We start from the raw sequence: 23,215 nt of genomic DNA on the forward strand, positions 1-23,215 counted from the left end.
CCGCCCGCTCACGTGATAACATAATACGTCCCCGTCTTCGACGGGCGTATAAAAACGAAAAATAATATTTGTCCTTATTTTTTAATATTTTTCCTTATTTTTTTTTTACTTTTTAGAGATTGCCAAGTTCAGTTCCAACATATGAGCTACGTATACGTTCAAAATTACATCAAATTCAATGGCACAATTTGTTGTAAAATGCCAGACATCAATAATCTCGTTTACACCTCTTTGCCTCTGACTTAGATGCTGAATTATACAGGTCAAAATATTGGAATCTAATTGAAAACCATACCTCCGAATTATCAGCATAAACATATTCTATTTATTTAAACATTTTCAGTCGTGAAACTTTAAACCGCAATTTATATTCAGGGTAAAAACAACAAACTTCTAAAATTACAAAAAAAACTAGTTGGTCGTTGTAGAAAGCCAAAAAACTCATAATACGCTATTTGTTCTTTACGCTTCTCCCTATTTCTAACTACTGTACCGTTCTTTTCCTAGCGCCTTGCTTGGTATTACATTACTTTTGCTTTAATGTTGAACGTTCGCCGAGGTAAGGAAGACAATGGGTTCTGTCCGCAGGCTGGAACATACCGAAGTTCTTGAAAATGGTGGTTGTTATTCCCTGCTTAACGTTCAGCATTTATGGAAATGGCAACAACTGGTTCGTTCGTTGTCAGTATAATGTGACCGGGCGGAATGCTGTGCTGGGTGCCTTCGGCATGGTATTTCAGTGAGACGGCACAAGGAGGTATTTATACTAGCATACCCTGCCTTTTACACACACACACAAACACCCACACACACGCACACACACACACCTACACAAACACACGCACGCATACATCACACACATAGTGACACGCCCTTAAATGACCTTAGCTGTTAATAGGACGTTAAACAAAATAAAACCAAACCAAACCAAATTGTAAATATATGGTTTAAATAGGCACACAACGCATCAGGAAGACGCATTTATTTCATAATTAATAAAATAAATGTTGAATTTGAGACTTATGTAAAAGAACTAAGCACTTCAGAATCCCTGTCCCGATGGATCGGGGTTTTCCTATCAATAGTAACCTTCCCTTAGCTTCCGTTTAGATATAACAGTAGCAGAGTTATGGAAAGACACTTCCGTTGTTACACAGGTAGTTCAAATAGAGCGATAGTACTGTAAAGCAGTCTTAGGTCTAATTTCTTTTCAGAACTGACTTATCAATGCTATAGTACTGTTGAAGAAAACAGTTCCAAGGACTTAGTTACTTAGATGTCGTATAACATTGAAGTCTCTGGCAAAAATCAAAAACTGTGCTGAAAAGCGCAGCAGGATTATTTGTACAGAGAAAGAAAATGTAATCAATTTCTATATTTTACTATTTGAAGATTAAACAAAACTGCAAGGGGCTATCTGGATTATTAACCATCAGCTTCAATAGACTGAGGTGGTAATCTTGTCGGTTACACTCACGTCGACACCTGGCTCACTCAATTTATGGCACATATTGTGGTCTACTTTTGTTTTGTGTATTAATTAACACTGCAGGTATGATCAGTATGTCCTTAAAGATGTCAAAGAGGACAAATCTCAGTCTCCTATACGTAATTCTACTGTAATACATATCTACAGTATTTAATGATTTCTTTAAGTAAATTACGTTAATAAATCTGTGAGTATATTGTGAATCAGAAGTTTATGACGGTTGGTTTGTAAATAAGAAGTTCCTTGCTGGTGTTGATATGGCACATGGATGCAAAAAGACAATACTATTTATTTTTAACAATTTATTTTGTCTAAATTTACACTCACATTATTTAGATACTTGGTGAATGCTATCTCCTAACCAAGGTAATCTCCTACCCCAGGTAATCTCCTAACCCAGGTAACGCCCTTACTTAATATTATCTGACGCAATATTTCCCTAGCAGCTGCGAACATAGTGCGAAATGCTAAAGATTGCAAATTAACATATATGTCTGCTTCTTCTTTACGTTTTTTGAATTCACTATATTTGGTAGGAAGTTAACATGCAACAGTTACATATGATTATTGTATAGACTGACAAAATCAGCTGCTAAACAAAAAGGAAATCATACGTAGCCTATTTAAGTCGTCATTTATTGATTAAATAGCATAAAAATAACAACAAAGTTTCTATATAAACTGTTATTTATTGTAGTGTCATGGTATATACTAGATAAGGCAAGCTGTAAATATAACTGTCATACATAGTGTTATAACATTAAACAAGATGACGAAGTTTGATATTCTCATCAAGATACACGTGTATCATGAGCCGATAGTGAATTATCACAATGTATTGAAAAACGGAAATTTTGATCATTAGGATTAATATCGATTACATGTTCATATAAAACATTCAAGGTATCGACTGTAGTAATAATGCGTGAAAATAAACATATAAGCATTCCATACACAGATGTAATATCAATACTTGCCAATGTTTAAAACAGTCCATGCTGCCAAATAGAACATTCCAACTTACTGGTATCTTATCGAGTTATTTGGAATGTTGTAAATATTCTATGCTATTCAATCATTCTACTCATATTTCATCCGGTTACTCAAGTATATTTGCTAATTTTCCTAGCCATCAAGGGGAAATTAACTAATATCTTTCCATTCCTTTGAAATATTCCAACTGACGAATGTTACAAAGACATTTTGCAACGACTTTGTTACCAAAAAATACACATTAAAGGCAAAGCTAGCAAACAAATCAAATTAAAAACCGCGACTTCATTTAAGAACTTAAGAAAAAACTGATACAAAGACAGCAATCCAACCGATTTTATCAACTAGCTTTCATCGGTGTTTGACTTGAAAATGCATTTTAAAATATTGGAAAAGCTAGTATTCAAACGCAAAGCAGGCACTTTTCTCAGTGAAAGCAGGGTTGCTAATGTATTAAACAGCTGTAAGGTACAATTTGTACTTCACATATATACACCCTACAAACATAACGAAATCTAATTTCATATTTAATGTCAATTGTTAGGTACATTATAAACAAAACTGTGGTTTAAACAATAAGTTTGTTGTAAGCATTAAACGAGTTTCTCACATTCAGTGACTATACTGATTACTTTTTAAAACGCGGAACCAATAATATTTATACCGTAAAAATGTAACTGAGATAAACAAACTAACAAATTGTTTCTGACGAATTCTCTTTGTTTTCGACATTTACATTGTTGTCAGTTTTATCAACTGAAATTTGCAAGGCATCCTTTCTTACTGCGCATTCATCCTTCTGAGGAAGGCATTCTTCACTCACGGTAGATAGTTCATGTCCGCCATTGGCAGGTTGTTCTGAGATGCTATTTGTTCGAGATTCGATGACGTCAATTTTTTCAGCATCATTGAAATCTTTATTGACAAGAGAGTCAGTGACGTTACCATTGACAGTTGGGAGAGTGTTGTCAGATTTGTCCGCCACTGTTGATACAGATGAAGGAGGAATGGGGTTTGATGTTCCGTCCACTTTGTCATGTTTGACGGGAGAGGGTGATGGAGTTGTTGCCTTTCGCAGTTTATATCCTTTCTTGATGTCATTTAACAGTTTGTCAATGATACAACCCTCATCCTGATCTGGAATGTTCTTCTTACCTACAGATAGAATTGAAATGTTAACATCTTCCCTCTTTCATGGATTCAGTAAACATAGGTTGGATTCGAAATAATTTACAATCGAAGCTCGTTAATCCAGTACGACTAATTAGACTAGAACCCTAACAGTGTTTTAAAAATATAATCTAAGTAATATTGTACAAATGATCAAGGGTTATCGCTACCAAGATATTTTTCTGGGACAAAGATGGCGGACTTATCAAGGTTTCATTTCAAATTCATTTTTTTTTAAATTGTATATGAAAGCTAATTTTAATAATTTTAACGTCGCCATTTGAATGACGTCATAAATGTGTCCAGTCGCGTAACCAGAATGGCCACCAAATATTTTCAGCTGACCTAAAGTACTTGAAACTCAAAGTCGCTATCTTGTATCCGCAAAATCCCACGGACACAAAAATATGTCTGTAAAGGACCGAACTCAATAATCTGTATTTAAATATATCTATTGGTGATCAAAATTAAAAGATATACTTGCATTGCTTAGGGTTTGATTTCATTTCTGCTTGCTGTTTTCGTCGCCTCTCTGCCTTCTCCTCCTGGACACGTCTTTGTTCATTTTCCTATACACAACATGGCACAATTTTTTTTTTGAATTTTATAATCCTTAATTCAATAATTGCTTCATTGAGCAAATATTGCAATGTTGATATATTGCTGTTTTAAATAGTGAACTGCTTTGAGTTTTCTCTTTGTTCATATTTAAACTAAAACTTTCTGCTTAGTACATATTTCATTGATCAAAACAACAATCGTTACGTTCATAACAGTTCATAAAGTTCATGAGAGTTGCTTCAAGAACTGAATCAGTCATTTAATTAATCTAGAAAGTATGTCCCAACATGGGATGACCAGGTTTTCCTACATTTGTATAACCTACCTTTTCACATTGCTTAACTTTCTCACAGAATGTAGTCATGGTAGCAACACATTCCTCTATTTTGAAACTGCTCTCATTTTCACAAAAATGTTCTGCTAGCTTCTTCCCGAGCTCTGCAATCCTGTCCAGGCCAGCATTTAGTTCTTTTATTTCCGATTTCGCATCCTTTTATAACAATAAACATACAAATGTATTATAAATACATAAGATTTAAGAAAATTTAACAGCTAAATATACTTTGATGTTGACGATAATGTTAATTATCTAAGAATGGCATATGCATGTTATGAATATTTAATAACAGTTCAACGTGAAATCAAAAAGAAAGATGATTGCATCACTGTACAAAACAGTGAATGTTAACATTTTATTAAACAGTGATGAGGATATATAAAATGTTTGAGTAACTGTCAGAATGTGATACAATGTTTGGTAATTCAAATACTAAAAAACATTTCGAGTAAGAGTCTTTTACTAGAAATATGATCTGCAGAACTTTACATGTATGTTTATCAATAATTAGATATATTTTTTAAACATTAGCATAAATCAAAAGACGACCTTACGCCCACAAATGTTTGAAGCTGGTTCCTGACATCATCCGGACAAGTTTTGAGCTGATTTGCAAAATTGTTGATATTTTTCGAGGTTTGTTTTAATTCTGACGCCATGGCCTCCGTCGTGTACCTGTAATAAGGAATTGTAAATTATTCTAACTTACATTAATTTTGTGTACGAAGCAGAAAAAGAAAAAAACCTGAACCTTGAGTTCCTATGAGATTATCAATGTCCATTATACGGATTCTAGTGGGTATATATCACTGTCAGTGTTATGTGTATAGACAGTCAGTTTCATTAAAAAACGAAATAAAATATTATAGGTAAATCAAATATATATTTCCCAAACAAACATATGCTTAAATTTTCGTTCATCAATATACAAGAATGATCTGCAAGCAAAAAACTTAACAATCCATCCTGAAAGAGTTAGTTTAAAGAACGTCCATATACAGGAAATTATTACCGAGGTTAAGAAAATACATTGAATTAAGAGACAATTCTTGTATTCAGTGATGCTTTCCTTTGAAGAAGCATACGTTAAGAAATTTCCTAATTTAAGGAACGTTAATGATTGAATCTGGTACATACCTGGAAGCGGCCGACAAATCAGGCCACATTTCGTCTACAAATTTGAGATAGCCCTTGTTCTCTTTCAAGGCTTCGCTCACCAAATAATGTAATAGGGTCACTCGGGGCTTGTTGGCTCGGGTATCCATCAGCTTGTTCAGAGAACTGATCTTGAATCCCAGGGCGTTACCGGCATAGCCTCCCTATGGACAAATAAGATATATTTTACTACAGTGGTTGTGCCATTCACTGCTAATGACACTTATTTAACTGCGGTGGTTGTGCCATTCACTGCTGATGACACTTATTTAACTACGGTGGTTGTGCCATTCACTGCTGATGACACTTATTTAACTACGGTGGTTGTGCCATTCACTGCTGATGACACTTATTTAACTACGGTGGTTGTGCCATTCACTGCTGATGACACTTATTTAACTACGGTGGTTGTGCCATTCACTGCTGATGACACTTATTTAACTACGGTGGTTGTGCCATTCACTGCTGATGACACTTATTTAACTACGGTGGTTGTGCCATTCACTGCTGATGACACTTATTTAACTACGGTGGTTGTGCCATTCACTGCTGATGACACTTATTTAACTACGGTGGTTGTGCCATTCACTGCTGATGACACTTATTTTACTACAGTGGTTGTGCTATTCACTGCTGATGACACTTATTTAACTACGGTGGACACTTATTTCAATGTCCTTTTTAACGTGCAATCATTCATTATCTAGACCTGATATGCTTCGCCGTGTAACTAGATACATATGAAGACAAGCATCCTCGATATTTGAGGGGTTACGCCAGCTCTCGCTCTCTGCAACCCTGGAATATAACATAGGGAAATGGAAGGCTCAGTGCACGCTACCTTGTTGATGAGACATCTTTTGATCCTTTGATGTACATAAAAAAATATCGCGTTCGCGTAAAGGTAAAATCGACTAGCTTTGAAGTCGGATGTCGTTCTTCAAAGGACAGGCATCAGCCTAGCGATTTGTCGGATGTCTTTTACATCAGACCAATCAAATAGATAGCCATGTGCCTTCACTTTTGCTATGATAGGGGTGCAGAGAGCGTATGTGAGCGAAACCTATGGAGAATGAAGGAATAGGGACAAGTAAAATAGCCGAGCTGATATGTTATTTATCATTGTACAACTACACATACATTCAGATTAAAATACTATGGAAAGTGGGTCGGTCCAGTATCATTCTCCTCGTAAAAATATTATAGTAAAGTGATTCATTTGACAATTGACAGTGGTACAGATCATTCTGACCAACGTTTTTAAAATTCACAACTGCAAATGGTTTTTACAGAAATATTATCAGGAATTGTTATAGTGTTTATTTTAATTTGGCTTTTTTATGTAACAAAACAATGATAAAACCGTGTCACTAGTGATTCTGATAAAATCAATTATATAAAAAAATCCCTTTTTGTAGAATTACCTTCACATTCTGTACAATATATATGCAGGAGCGCACGAGTGAATATATACGTCCACGCAATAAATGAGTGCTTTCTTATTCGTTAGAAAAACACAAGTGTGTGGTCTTGCTTTTATCACATACCTTCCGTATTTGGTAGAGATCGATACAAAGATTTTATAAACTTTGATATTTTTTGCAAATACCGGGAACGTTTCAGATCGCTATGACAATGGGATTCCCAAGAAAAGTAGTTCCGGCTAGTAGGTAAATACAACATTCCGTATTGCACATGTGCAATCCAGGACGTTGTATTTCATGGTTTGAAAATTGCTTGTATTACTATAACAAGATTCAACAGGTAGGTGATAAAACATCTTATAGAACAGACTTTCACTAACACTTTTGTCCTGTTTGTTGTGCATAAATGAACTACTCACGGCGTTTAGGAAGTTGCCAGTATGGAGAATGAACCTTAAGAAGACCTTGAAGGACTCGTTGTCGAGGACGTCCTCACAGGCTCGGGTATAGGTCTTGATGTTTGGTCGAAGCATGTCGGTGGCCAATTTGAAGTCGTCTTTCATCACCATCCCCTCGATACGTTGACGATAGGCGGGCAGCTCAGCAAGAGTAAGGTAATATTTTTCTGCGTTTCCGAGCTTACTTTTATCGCCGTCATAAGCTTTGATACTGGTTATCTGTAAGTTTGAGGACAAAACATTTGTATTTGAGACATTAAATGTGGATGATGGTTATAGCAAATGACAATTTTCATCCATTACAGGAATACCAAAAGCAATGTCTTAGATTGGATGGGGGATTGCAAATGGCAACTTTCAGCCACTAAAGGAATACCAAAAGCAATGTCTTAGATTGGATGGGGGATTGCAAATGACAACTTTCATCCACTAAAGGAATACCAAAAGCAATGTCTTAGATTGGATGGGGGATTGCAAATGACAACTTTCATCCACTAAAGGAATACCAAAAGCAATGTCTTAGATTGGATGGGGGATTGCAAATGACAACTTTCATCCACTAAAGGAATACCAAAAGCAATGTCTTAGATTGGATGGTGGATAGCAAATGACAACTTTCATCCACTAAAGGAATACCAAAAGCAATGTCTTAGATTGGTTGGGGGATTGCAAATGACAACTTTCATCCACTAAAGGAATACCAAAAGCATTGTCTTAGATTGGATGGGGGATTGCAAATGACAACTGTCATCCACTACAGGTATTCAAAAAGCAATGTGTTAGATTGGATGAGGGATTACAAATGACAACTTTCATCCACTAAAGGAATACCAAAAGCAATGTCTTAGATTGGATGGTGTATTGCAAATGACAACTTTCATCCAATAATTAATTCGAAACGTCATATGTTAAAACATCTTAATCGCTTGATAACGATCAAAATAAAATCAAGATAGGGTATATTTTCCACATCTGAATCGCTTCTTAAACGATAAAAAACCCAATCAAGATAGGCTTTATTTTCGAAACATCCATTTTACCATTGATATAAAACGCAAATGAATATATGAAATAAAAATGGTGGTGGGTACATACATGATGAAATAAAACTCAATTATACGAAAGACAAAATCATGTTTTATGTATTGTTTCATTTTCGTTCTGTTTCAGTAAATCAATGGCTTATTAGTTAGTCCAATAACCACCAACACAGTTATTGACTCACTTCATCAGCTGTTGGAAGAATCTTCTGTAGTCCCCTGAGTCTCTCCAGTCCGAGCTGTTCCGTGTTCCCTTCGGATATCATGTGAAGGATATCTTTGTGACTGCACTTAAACTGCTTTAGGAATATGTTTACGTTCATGCTCCTCTGCATTTCCAGAATAATCACCTGGCGGTTTTCAAATAGAACATTCACTTTAACATGACATTAATTAATACAATGATTAGATATCTCATCTCTTTTATATAAATATATATTGAAATAATGACGAACATAAATCAAAACAAGTCAATCTATAAAGGTTTTGACTAAAGTAAGATAAGAATTTTGCATATTCTGAACAAGAGAACTATTTTTTTTCAAATCAAGGGACCTAACTCGTTGTACGTACCTCTTTTGGCACTTTGACTTTCTTCTCCTCCACAACTTTAACGGTCTTGGACTTTTGACAGAAAAGCTGTTCTATCGTCTCGTACTTCACCTTTATGGCATCGTCCATGTCAAGTACGTCCTTCCATACACTGTCATGGCCTACAACGATACATCATATACACTGTCCTGGTCTACAAGTATACGTAATATACAGCATCAGGGGCTACAGTGATACATAATTTACACTATCATGGCCTACAACGGTACATCATATACAGTATCGTGGCCTCCATACATGCTCGTGGCCTTCCACAGTACATGATATCAAATAACGTGACCTTCACAACAGTGCATTCTATACAGTATCGTAGCCTACTTGCTTCATCTTTGCCTATAACCATGAATAATATGCACTAAAGGGGCATAACATGGAGGTAGACATACACTATAATCGAATCATTGCAGGTCACAGTACATTGGTACCACCTAACATTCGCTTTCGTGGCCTTGAATGGTACATCATGATGTAAAATTTGCCATCAATGTATACATTAATTGTCGCCTATCACAATACGCAATAATACACATTGCTATTGCCGAAGTCGGTATCCAATATACAAAATCTACAACGTCATGACCTTCAACGGTAGCCATGGTAATAATATAACATTATACACTTACCACTTATGGTCTGGGGCGGGACCTTGGTCCAGTTGAACACCTTCATCTTGTGTTTGGGTTTAGGCGTCCACAGATGTTTAGCAGGTTGTTGATATGGAGAAAATGTCATATTGGCAGGCAAAGGTCGTATCTTTCCCATCCCTGGGGGTGGAGGTGGCGGAGGCACACCTCCCGGGGGTGGTGGTATCCCACCCATACCTGGCATTGGCGGCGGGGGAGGAGGTGGAGGGGCGGCCCCACCCATTCCTGGCATAGGTGGAGGAGGGGGCGGAGGTGGTGGAGCGGCCCCACCCATTCCTGGCATAGGTGGGGGCGGGGGTGGAGGTGGAGGGGCGGTTCCTCCCATTCCTGGCATGGGTGGGGGCGGGGGTGGAGGCGGAGGAGGTGCGAAGCCGCCTGGAACTGGAGGGGGTGGGGGAGGCGGTGGTGGTCCTGCAGTTCCCGGGACAGGTGGCGGCGGGGGAGGGGCGGGGATATGTAACCCTACATTATTTGATAAGGCATCAGGAATGTCATTCATCAGAATTCGCTTGATATGTTGTTTTTGCTGATATGATAATTTGGATGGAGTGTGACTACCACACAGCACACATGGGTCAGGAATGGTCTGTGGAGCGACCGCACGGGATAAAGAAGCTACCGTGCTGGTCAGTGGAGCGACCATACAGGTCAGTGGAGACTCCTTACAGGTAAGTGTCGTGTCTATTTCATTTGTAACACTTTTGGCCGGATTAGGACATGGCATAGATTCACCAGTAGAGGGAGACACGGCACTTGTGTCCGTATCACTGAAGTGGCCCACCTGTCCTCTGACCTTGTCAGTTTGTACACCTGTGGACACGGATGGGACTTTCATGGTGGAGGGAAACATGGATCCAACCAGTTCAGAGAACGAACGCTTTCCAACGGCATAAGTGTCCACCAAAATGGCTTTCCGCACAGTGGACTCCACAAAGTTCCACTGCAAATCGCTAAAAACGAGATCAGCAATATATGATGGCTGTAATCGTATTCAAATGGGGAGCCTGAAGTTGGTTCCTAGTTCCGTTTATCTTCCTAGTTCCGTTTAAGATAAACGGAACTTGGAACCAGATGCTAGTTCCGTTTAAGAAAAACTAGTTTATCTTAAACGGAACTAGGGTCCGGTTCATTCAATGACAATCTTGTATGGTAATGCTATTCCAATGACAAACTTGTATGGTAATGTTATTCCAACTGCAATCGCCTTCTTTGAAATCATATATAATTGTATATCGAAGCTTAATTTGCAATCGTAATCGTTGATAACCCGATATTTAATCGTATTTCAGAGGTAATCGTATATCAAACAGCGTTCATTAGTATTACTGAATTGCTATAATAAAGGATTCATTAGAAATGACATTCTAGGGCTTTCATGCCGACTATTTTCAGCAAGATATACATAAAATAATCCTTTCTAATCGAATATCTTTCGTTACATTATAACATATCATGATATCCACGAAAAGCCCGTAAAAACGAGCGAAATTATTGATGAGTGCAGGCGATAACATACCACAGTTAGGGAAACAAGCGTTCCCTGATTTACAATAGTACACGATGCCAGTACATAGCTACCTGATCGGGCTCTGGGGATCAATCTGTAGAAGTAACTGTAGCACGTTCATGAACACGTCCGAATGAGGAGTGTTATACACCTGCAAATAAAAACAACAAGTACAGAGCTGTAACCACATGCATGTACATAGGGACCAGACACCTACTGAGTATGTATTAGTATTGCAGTGCGTCTGTCCCTAGGTCCGTATACCAAAATCACAACGGGAATTGTACAACTTTGTCATGGTATCTGTATATAAATAGAAAACAAGATCTTAATTAATCAAATTTTGTTTCGATTTTGGTATCAAGGTATTCCGTCTTTGCGTATTGCAGAGTTATCTTCTCGTTGGAGCAGGTATTGATTGTTACGTCACTTGTTTGTGAGAGTAACGTCATCAATTTTTGAGAAAACGACGTAATTTTCTCACAAAAACCAATGACGTAACAATCAATACCTGCTCCCAAGAGAAGATAACTCTGCAATACGCAAAGATGGAAAACCATTTTCTATGCAGCAATGCTTTAATTTTCAAACGGAAGCAAATGTATGTACACCAAAACTACTTGTATTTGTTCTAGCATTTCAGTTTTTAATCAAAATGTCATATGTAGGTGCCCACATGTGATAGGTCGTATAAAATCAAGGTCCACTTTAAAATTACATCTCTATTGAACGTCCATAGCTGACTCATATGATACGTCTGTGCTTTTGTCATAAAATGATGTGTTTTTGTCATAAAATATACCGAACATATCAATGTATCGAATGAGACTGTTCTAGCGTTCCTTACATCTTACTAAAAAATAAGGAAGGGCTACTCAGAGATACCTACAGTGACATCGCCGAAAAATTGATAAGAGAAAAAATAAGATTGGGTTCCAACATGTTGCAATGGTGCAGCAAATCATGTTCGTCCTTCCAATGTCCCCTCAGTAGAAGTAACAGGGAAAGAAACCTATTCTGTAGCTGGCCCGTATCGATCGCATCATACGATCATATAGTGTAATATAGCAGGTCTATTTTTTCCCCGAATTTACATGGGAAACTAAAGTTAAGATAGCAAACCTATTCTAATTAAGCTGTAGAAGAAATAAACCACTGTATATACTATAGTTGGTGTACCTTCTGGAGGACAGCGTTAAACACGTCCCTGTGGTCATTTAGGTTGACGATTTCAGGGTTCAGCTCGGCGTATTCATCATCATCCGACTGCTTCTCCTCGTCGAACACGTCGCACTGAATAACCAAGTCATCGTCGTCCTCATTCCGAAGGTTGTTGATAATATCCAACAAGTTCAAGCCTGTGGAAATGTTAGAGAAGCAGAAAAAATCAATGACGATTTGTTCCGAAGTTTAGCATATTTGGTAACAAATTTGTTTAGTAAGTTTGTCGTACAATCACGGTTTCCGGTAGGCTTTTGTCAGTTGGTATATCCCGTTTTAGCGCTTTGTCATTTTCGATTTCTTATGCATAAATATTAACATAGGAACAAAGAATTGCACAGAGTAAAATATCTAAACGGGTGGCTCATTATGTGGCTTTCAGAAGGATAAGAAATGTGTAAATTACTTCAATTCGCAGTTTACCTATAAATTCGTTCCGTACGCATGTGCGGTCCTCCAATGCTTCCGTGGCAACGAGGATACAGTTGATGAACCCCATGATGGTAGTTTTGTACGGAACCAGTTCCGCCATGCGCAGTTCATTGACAATGAGACTAAACCGGTACCGCTGTTTCTTCAGTGACTGAAATGAAACAAAAACATTACAGTACGGAGGTGTTGTGTAATCGGGTGGCGCAGTGGATAGCGTACTTGCCTTTCACCAAGGCGGCCGGGGTTCCATTCCCCGATTGGACTTGAAAGGGAATGGGGTTACCAGCCCGACAACGCGGGTTTTCTCCATGTACTCCGGTTTCCTCCCACATTAAGACCGGTGCTAACATGTGGGCCAAGAAGAGTGATTACTATAAGTTGAAATAACTTGTTTCATATAATTGTTGTGAAATATTGAAGTTTATATGTTTATACAGAGGTTTTATTCTATCATAGGACTGTTAACTCTTTTGCTGTCAGCTCAGTACCATTACAATCAAATTACAAGAGGGTGCTTAAAGACCGATACTGTTTATCGGGTCTTTTCCTGAAGTGCAGTTTTCTGAAAAATGGTTTTTACCTACTTATGCTACTTAAACGACTAGAAATAGAAATTAAATCATGAAAACACGAAAACGTTTATTCGCCAATTTGGAGATGTCACAGCTGTGCAGTACCATACTTTGTACACAGTATGACTTATGAGGCTGTTACTGACCGATTTAAGATAGTTTGCGGTATCTACGTCAGAACAAACGTTACTCTAGGGATCTTGGGCATTGTGTTACGGAATAAAACATGACAATTCCAAATGTCTTCGACAGCAATGCCGGCTGACCTTCTGATAAATTGTCTAGAAGCCTTTTGATCTGCCACAGTGTTGTGTCCGTCAGGAAGCGCGGCTGGATCTGACCAACATACTCAGTATTAATAGATAGGGCCTACGTACGCGTCTATACGCGCCATGATTCCCTGACGATGGAAACAGCATTTACTTTGTCCAAATGTGATGTAGACCACGACACATTCCTAATAAAAAACCTATTTAGAAAACATATTTGACTAGAACGTATTTATCGCTGCTTGCCTTGTCTATGGTTTTGCTTCCAAAAGGAATATGGTAATTTAATGAGATATTCACCGACGAATCTCAAAAGATCCCTCTCTACCACTCTGACGTCTTAATAAATAATCAATGTTGCTTTATTTCAGTCATGATGTTATTTCAAGCCTCATGACAGCTTAACCAGAGATTTTTGTTCTCAACGTGGGAGCTTCAGTGACAGTTAATCTTATTTTAAACAAATCTTATTGTATAAAATATACCAAAGGAACGTCGAAAGTCATTCTGTGTTCAACAAAGGTCAAACAACTGTATTATAAAGCGAGAATAAGCGATTGAGAGATATAGCAAGTTTGTTCATGGTCCCGGGAACTTGCTATATCTCAAAATGTCTTGCCGTTCCTGTTTTATGAAGCCGACACATTTTAGCAAGCAACCGTTTTCCAACCCTTTTACCCCCAATTTTTTTATCGAATGCCTTATTTACTCTTTCAATGTCTTAAATTAATAACAACTGGCTGGGATCATGTCAGTACTAGCTTCGCCCAACTATCACGTGATTGGCGTAGTCATTTCCGAGAGGAAAATTAAGGTATTTTCTAATGTTATATTCTGGATCCCCGAAAACTGCCGAGGGTGTTAGCATGCAGTGTTTTAGTTTTCGAATTACCACACGCCTTAGAGAAAACTAACTTCCTGTTTGTTGAGACTTTGTCTCATAATCCCTTTAGTATGACACAGGTTGCTTGTTAAATGTCACATATGTCCTCGACGTTTATGTTACATTTATATACACAGTGTGTATATATGATGTCTTGAAAGTTTGACAGATTTTATTGTCTGCACTGTCACTCTGACCTCTTTGCTTCAGATATTTGTATTCAGTATACATCGTTGTAAAACTGTCACCACCTAACATAACCATACCGTGAAATGATACAATAAACTCGGTTAATGATCGCAGGAAGCTTTATAAGTGGGTTCTTGTGCGGAAAATGTGTACAAGGTCAAGTGCACTAACACAACGTATACTTGTTATAACTAGTTTAAACATGAATACTTGTGAATCATTTAGGGCACTGATGTAACGCACTTGAACGGGAAACTTTCTACAACGTTAGATGCATACAAAGTCCATGTCTGATATGTCTGCAGTGCTTGGAAAGTGCAGAGAAATATATATTTATTTAACATGATCTAAAGATAACATTTCAAATATAAAGGTTTCTCAATTTTATCTTTTAAATAATTAATGTAATTCCTGAATTTTGTCCACTCCATAGCTTCAATACATGTTTTCCATTTCAACAAGATTGTTAATGTGCCATGATGATGATGTTGCTTTGGTCATCATGACAAGGATGATGATGATGATGATGATGATGATGAATAATGGTGAAGGATATGAGTGTGAAGCTGAAACATGAGTAGATGTAATTGTTTGTGAGAGAGAGTGTATGTATATGGCATGTAAATGAACTGTAAATGTCAAAAAAGGCTTAAAAAAAGTATCAATCATGACCAAAACACAATCGAATTATCGAAAAAAAGAAAGATTTTTAATGTTTTAAATAAAAAAAAAATCGTCTCATTGTTTCAAGTTCCACGGTAATATATCATCTTAAATTTCTGAAAAGCTTTCGGGTTCAATTTCATTCCTTTCCGTAAATCGGCTCTGGTTTTTTTTTATATTTATCTGTGATGTACGCAAGACCTATAAAATAAATGACAACTCTTATATACTCTCCCGATCAAACCCAAAAACTTTTTTTTCTGAGGGCATTTAAAGTATCGCTCACATTCATTTCTATATACCGACTGTATTCATTTCAAAGAGGAACTAGCATCAGCGAGTGCTGATAGTAATGTATCCCCTTACTGCCGTTTACCAAATAATTCCTCTTTTTGTTCTCAGCTGAGGCAACTGCAATTGATCTGACTTTCGATAAAATTGAAAACAATAAAATGGAAAGAGCAATTAGCTGTTCCGACTCGTTGTCAGTGCTACAAATTATAAAATTCGATGCTTTAAGAATATTTTTATACAGAACATTATATTTCTTGTAAACAGAATGTTCTGTCACCTGATATTAATTTGGACACCGGGTCACGTGGGAAATGAGACGGTACATGTAGGGCTGCTAGAGCAGCACTGTACCTACAATCGGAAAACAACAAACTGCCTTCCTCTGATTTTAAAACATTCCATAGCAAATTCTATCAAAACGAATTAGCATCCTAAATGGCATAAAGAAATTAAGAATACGTTATTTCCTATTCATTCCAATGTGGGTTCATGTGCAACAAGAACAGTAGACCGCGAGGAGGAAGTTGTCCTTTCATTACAAAAGTTTCCTTTTGCTTGCTAGTAGTCAACCATTTACTGTCAAACATTTTATGATCGCATGCGTCGACTTTAAACATACGCATGTACTATTTTATGCTATAACAACTATGCAAATTTTGTTTGATAGTGTCTTTGCAATTACTATATGATTATTTTGCATGCAATTAGTCCGAACAATAAGATATATGACACATATTTTACAACCAATCTGTTTGCCATTGATCTTTTTTGCCGTTTTAAAATTTTCAATCTTGTAGCTTTAGTTGGATGTGTTCCTTTGTGTGAACGTCTACGTTTAGTGATTGTTTCGCCCTAAATGACTCAAATTGTCGGTGGGTCGTAGGTAAAAACGTAATCTCACCTTGTAGGACTCCAACGCGTCTAGGGCCAGCACATAACCCTCGGACGAGTACACACAGAGGGCGGACAGTAGTTCGAATACTTGCTTCTTTACCATGACATTGTTTGTATCCAGTGCTGAAACGACACAACACATACTATTGTAAATACAGTGTAAAACAGAAAATAGTCAAACAATATACACAAACAAAAACTTTTAAAACGAATGTATAGATTTACATAAAACACATGTAAATGTCGCCGCATTGTTTCCCGTTAGGTGTTTCAAGTCAACTGGTGCCGATAAGGTTATTAGTAAACAACCAGCATTGCTAATTAATTTGCATGCTCTTATCTGGGATGTACATATATGGATTATTCAGCATGACCAAGACATATACTTCCTTGATTTAAAAGTGAAACCTTTCTTTTTAATGAAGTTATGCATGAAATGATTAAAGGCGCTTTCATTAACTGCAACACCCCTTCCCTCACGTCTTTACAATACAATAGACGCTCCCGGATACCCGTCCTTAAAGAATTCGTCTTGCATTGATCGATCAAGATTTACTTTAAATTCAAAGCACAATTAACTCAAATATGTAAATTAGGGATTTCCGACTGAAGGCTGATCCTCTGATGTATACACTCTAGACAATACAGGGATATCCATACTACGGTGGATGTATCTATACAGCCATTTGTTACCAAGGAAACGCGTATTTTAACGTATTTATGTAATTGGCATACGGTATGAACGTGAGTAGTCAAGGGATCCGTGCCTCCCCTTTGCCCGGAATGCGAGTTCATCAAACTGGTCGCCACATTTAAATATTGGTCATATTAACAACTAACGTCACTTGTTTTACCTAGTTAAGTGTCATATTAACATGTAACGTCACTTGTTAAACCTGGTTAAGCGTCATATTAACAGCTAACGTCACTTATTTTACCTGGTTAAGCGACATATTAACAGATATCGTCACATAGAGACGTTTGTTCTCAAGTAACTGAAACTGCTTTTCTCTTTTATAACTGTATCATACACTGTAACTGTGGTGTTATACAATTTGTGATCTTCGGACATAGATGTACTTATGTCCATAGCGCGAGTGTAGGGGAGGATATTTCGAGAAATTGGCCTGGTTATCTTAATTCACCAGCGAGAGAATGTTAAATCCATTTGATGGTATTAACATTTAACGCTAGTTTAGGGCTTTTTACACACATGGTTGTATAGTGTTAACAGCTAATACACTTGTTTTACCTGGTTAAGCGTCATATTAACAGCTAACGTCACTTGTTTTACCTGGTTAAGCGTCATATTAACAGCTAACGTCACTTGTTTTACCTGGTTAAGCGTCATATTAACAGCTAACGTAACTTGTTTTACCTGGTTAAGCGTCATATTAACAGCTAACGTCGATTGTTTCAAATGGTAAAACATCATATTAACAGCAAACGTCACTTGTCTTACCTGGTTAAGCGTCATAATAACAGGTAACGTCACTTGTTTTACCTGTTTAAGCGTCATATTAACAGCTAACGTCACTTGTTTTACCTGGTTAAGCGTCATATTAACAGCTAACGTCACTTGTTTTACCTGGTTAAGTGTCATAAAAACATGTAACGTCACTTGTTTAACCTGGTTAAGCGTCATATTTACAGCTAACGTCACTTATTTCACCTGGTTAAGCGTCATATTAACAGATAACGTCACTTAGAGACGTTTGTTCTCAAGTAACTGAAACTGCTTTTCTCTTTTATAACTGTATCATAACTGTGTTGTTATACAATTTGTGATCTTCAGACATAGATGTACTTATATCCATAGCGCGAGTGTAGGGGAGGATATTTCGAGAAATTGGCCTGGTTATCTTAAATTTGATGGTATTAAAATTTAACGCTAGTTTAGGGATTTTTACACACATGGTTGTATAGTGTAAAGAAGAACTTAAACGACGGCCCTGTGCCGCCACAACGTTCACTTCAAAGACATTAAAAACGAAATTGTTCCAACTACTCGTCAACTTTGTGCTAAAATATTAATGTAAATACTCATTATGTTCCCCATCAAATTGACGTAACTCGCTGACGAAAATTTCATTATTGTCATAAAGCGGTATTTCCTGCCAATTTAATCAACATCTGAACCCTTGTTACCGTATTTAAAATCGCCTAACGACTTCCCCGATATCTATTTTTTTTGTGAAATTCTAGATGGCTATTACTCTTTACGGTACCAGCAGAGGACATCCGAAGAACTCATTTCCTGTCGCTGGAGCATGATGATTAAGATGAAGTATGTGGAAAGTCGCGGGGACACAAATCAATAACAGAGGAATACATCACCAGGAACACATCGCTACCTCTATCACTGTCAGGAGTATTGTCTATTTCTGGAGAAGTTAAATTCGCCATTCACATTGTAAGTAATGTGCGTGTCACGAGGCTTCCGTCGTTTTGCAGATCTTATAACAAGAGATATATTCAGACCGTAATATCAAAGTTTGATATAAAAGTCCTGTTTATCTTCACTCCCACACACGTCGTTCAAAACGAAAAACTGATCCGATCTTAATATCCTTTATATCTTCTTGAAAAATAACTTTAAACCTATCGTAATATGGACAATATCTCTGTCTCTTTCGGTTGTACAAACTGATCACTCTAGACGATTTAAATGGAAGGCGTGCAATTGTTTTGCTTTGTTCAAAATATTTATTCGTCATTCGATCTTCTTATATATAAAACCGGAGCAAACAAAACTTGGTAATAAATCAACTGTTTCAAACGTGTATCGGGATTATTAACTGATGATAAAAACGACTGGTTTTTAGAGACAGTACCCTTGTCTGTTCCCAATATGGACCGTAAGTGGGCATATTCTTTGAAATAAAAATAAAATAAAATAACAATATAAAGAAATAGTGTTTGTTGGTTTATGTTTTACGTCCTGTTTACAGCTATGGTCATTTAAGGACGTGCCAGGTTTTGGTGGTGGAGGAAAACAGGAGTACCTGGAGAAAAACCACCGACCTATAGCCGGTACCTGGCGACTGCCCCACGTAGGCCTCGAACCCGCGACCCGGTGGTTGAGGGCTCATGGTAGCAGAATCTTACGATGCCTTTACCATTTGGCCATCGCGACCCCCCATATTGTGTATCCGGCTCATTATTGCTGAATGTCGAAAAAAAACCAAAAAAAACAACAACAACAAAAACCAACAACAACAAAAACTGTTGTCTTAGAAACAGTATAACCAAAAATACAAATGTTAACCAAACTGAGGACGAACGTACTGACAAAGGATGTACCCATCTCATTACATTTGTACATTTCCCTTGATTATAATTCTGTGTCATTTAAAAAGAAATAAAGGTTCATGATAACTTCCATGCTACATTGCTAAGGAAGAGATATAATACTCGATTGAATAAAAAATGATAAATGATATATTATATAAATCTGTCATTTATTGATCATTCTAGAAACACGAGCAGAGCAATATGTCTCCGATTTTCAATTGTCATGGTTTTCAGTAATGGGTTTCATAACTAGTGCCGTATTCAATCCATTATCAAACCGTGGCCATCCCTGTTAATTGGATTTTCTCTGCCTGTATCATGTTTACATCGGAACTTGCGGGAATACTTCCGTGTTCGTGAGACGTTTTTATTGCAAAACCCACCGTATAAATTACGTATTTGGCATCTTGTTTTAACGTATATAATATTTATATTAGTACTGTAATCCGACACATGATAACAAGACTTACGCGGTTTATATTGGCAATACAGACTGAACGTTGATAGATCTTGATACAGAGATTCGAAATAAGAATAACAAGAGTGCCACGGGGCTTGTATCGCCCAAGAGACATTGAATAGGTAATTTATTTTTTTCTAAGATTTTTTCACATCTGATCAATCGAACATTGAATCAATTTTAATGTGATCTATTTTCACAAAATAAGAGACCTTACCGGCATTACGCTATATGAAAAATAGCAAATACCACGATACAAGACTTTGTGGTTCTGAAGAAGAAGTTGTACATAAGTTTTCGACACTTTGTTGCTCAATGTCAGTTATTTGACTAAACTTGCTAATGATTTACATTTTAATCTAGCAAGCTGCATGCATAGTACCAAAACAAATCATGACTGATGAAAGCAGGATTACCGTGTGTGTCGAAATGAATGAAGTGTTTATGTGGCAAAAAAAAAACAAATCTCCAAAAGCATTACTATAGATTTTAATCCATTTGAAGAAGTATCCAAGACAACGTCGTTGCTATACAGATTTATGTCTTAGTCATGTATCTTTTAAACATCAACGAGCATACGACATGTAACAATTATGAATGTACCCCCGGAAATAGGTTTTAACTTGATTCCATGTAACAGAAACAGTTTAACACAAGGCGATGTAATAATTGACACGAAACACGGACTTGGTAGGACTGACGTGTATCGTTCAATCTCGATCGATTGGCGGCGGTTAAGGTCAACATCGTGTACATGTAGAGAGAAAATAGTGATGCATTCAATCTGTTATGACCTACAGTTGTACAACTACTGACGTAAAGCTACTGCATATAGCATGCTCATTGTGACAGTTATAACACCTGAACATAAACCAATGTTGTGAAATATTGGAAATTACTACCTTAAATAGCGTGTTCATCTTGAACACCCAAACATGAACTACAACCCCTGATGGCGTGTTCACTCTGATATAACACGTGTACATGAACAACTGATGTAAAATATTGGAACATTAAACTACCTCAAACAGCTTGGCGTGTTCACTTTAATATAGCACATGAAAATTAACTACTTTTGTAGATTATTGGAACATAAAACTACTTCAGAAAGCGTGTTCATCGTCAACACCCAAACATGAAGTTTAACTACTACGGAAGATGGGTAGTTTACACTGTCATAACACCCGAGCATGAACTACTGTTGTGAAATATAAGAAACGGAAACTACCTCAGATGGCGTATGACGATACGTACAATGTTTATGAAACAAAAGTTGCCGGAAATACTTTCAACAGAAATTGAATGGTGTCACCTGTGAACATCACGTGTCTGTGACGTACGTGGACGGACTCGTCAGTACATTAATGATTTATTGTATGTCCGACAAATTATCACCCAAAATTTAATTTAAAAGAGAAAGCAGTATTCTTTAATACAATATATAGTATACGGGTGCAGTAGTCGTATTTGGCGGTCTTCATTATATAAATAAATAATCTTTATTTAACGTCTTGTACATTGTCAACAAAAAACATAGGCTCTGTAGAGCTTTTATTACGACGCTGCTGAGGGAACAAATGATGTTTTCGTGGTGAAGGAAAACTCAAGAGGGAAAACACCGTGCCATCGGATCGGAGGGATAACAACTAACCCTATCAGATTTCACTCTCTTTTCCGCCACCGCTGGGGATCGAACCGAAATTTTTGGAAGAGTGAGTGGTTTGAAGGTCACATTTGATTTCACACAGTTGTAGACTGTGAGCGTAATACCCCGTTCACACATAGACGCCACTTCTACTACGATGGAAAAGTGGCCAATTGTGGGTCAAACAATTATAGTATGCAATAAAACTTAAGTTAGCTGTGTCCAATACTTTTCGAAAGATATTTCGATCTATTCTTTGTCCCCTCTCTTACCTACAATTCTTTCTTGTCATATGTATTTTTAAGTAGCTCATTGCGTGATATGTATTGTAATCAATTAGTTTTTGTCGAAGAGGACGTCAATAAGTTGTCCAATTCGTTTGCAGCATCTGTTATTTGCAATAAAATATGTTTAAATCGAAGAAGCTGCACGCTCTCCCCACGCTTATTTTGAAAGTGCAAAAAATAAGCGTAACCGGGTCGTGGCCAACACAAAAAGGGGCAAAGTCTTATAAAGAACGTAGTAGGAATGCCATTATCGTACAAGCAGCGCGATAGCATCGTGGTGAGATATCTGTGGTCGTAATAAAAACGCAGCACCGTCGGCAACTAATTCGAACCGTTTTAATTACGTTTTAATTTTTTACGCTTCATCGTTCATCTTCGAAGTTGGAGAAGAACTTGAAAAATGCTTGAACACCCCCGATGTATATAGACATCACCACAAATCGCACTAGAAGCGTATTATGGTCATCACCAGCTTAGCGACATCGTCCTACAGACTTCTAGGTCTGTGCTACAACGTAGTATGGTCATGTACATTGTACGTCGTAGCGGCAACGTAGTAGAAACGACCGCTTGGTCGGCATTAGTCTAGGTGTAATCGTAGCGGCAGTGAGTCAGCAGCGCTTTTGACGTAGAAGCATCGCAGTACAGTCGTGATGTAGTCTTTTGTTTCCCAAATTGCGGGATATTGACGGCGATAATGCCCCGATTTGATAATTTCTTTT

General features: G+C 37.3%; 1 protein-coding gene across 3 annotated transcripts in view; it reads right to left on the reverse strand.

Moving 5' to 3' along the window:
* Positions 1-2,562: 2,562 nt before the first annotated feature.
* LOC110444537 (inverted formin-2-like) overlaps positions 2,563-23,215 on the reverse strand; it is a 58,826-nt gene continuing 38,173 nt past the window's right edge. For all 3 annotated transcript variants that reach the window (XM_021488910.1, XM_021488917.1, XM_021488925.1), the window contains 13 exons: positions 16,815-16,930; positions 13,035-13,194; positions 12,570-12,748; positions 11,462-11,541; positions 9,863-10,833; positions 9,201-9,340; positions 8,813-8,977; positions 7,549-7,806; positions 5,688-5,869; positions 5,105-5,225; positions 4,539-4,703; positions 4,137-4,221; positions 2,563-3,637 (listed from right to left, as the gene is read on the reverse strand). In XM_021488910.1, the coding sequence (XP_021344585.1) occupies positions 3,174-3,637; positions 4,137-4,221; positions 4,539-4,703; positions 5,105-5,225; positions 5,688-5,869; positions 7,549-7,806; positions 8,813-8,977; positions 9,201-9,340; positions 9,863-10,833; positions 11,462-11,541; positions 12,570-12,748; positions 13,035-13,194; positions 16,815-16,930 (3,086 nt within the window). In that variant the 3' untranslated portion in view covers positions 2,563-3,173. The remainder of the gene's footprint in view (positions 3,638-4,136; positions 4,222-4,538; positions 4,704-5,104; positions 5,226-5,687; positions 5,870-7,548; positions 7,807-8,812; positions 8,978-9,200; positions 9,341-9,862; positions 10,834-11,461; positions 11,542-12,569; positions 12,749-13,034; positions 13,195-16,814; positions 16,931-23,215) is intronic.

This window comes from Mizuhopecten yessoensis, unplaced genomic scaffold (genome assembly GCF_002113885.1).
Source record: "Mizuhopecten yessoensis strain PY_sf001 unplaced genomic scaffold, ASM211388v2 scaffold2049, whole genome shotgun sequence".
Classification (NCBI taxonomy): Eukaryota; Metazoa; Mollusca; class Bivalvia; order Pectinida; family Pectinidae; genus Mizuhopecten; species Mizuhopecten yessoensis.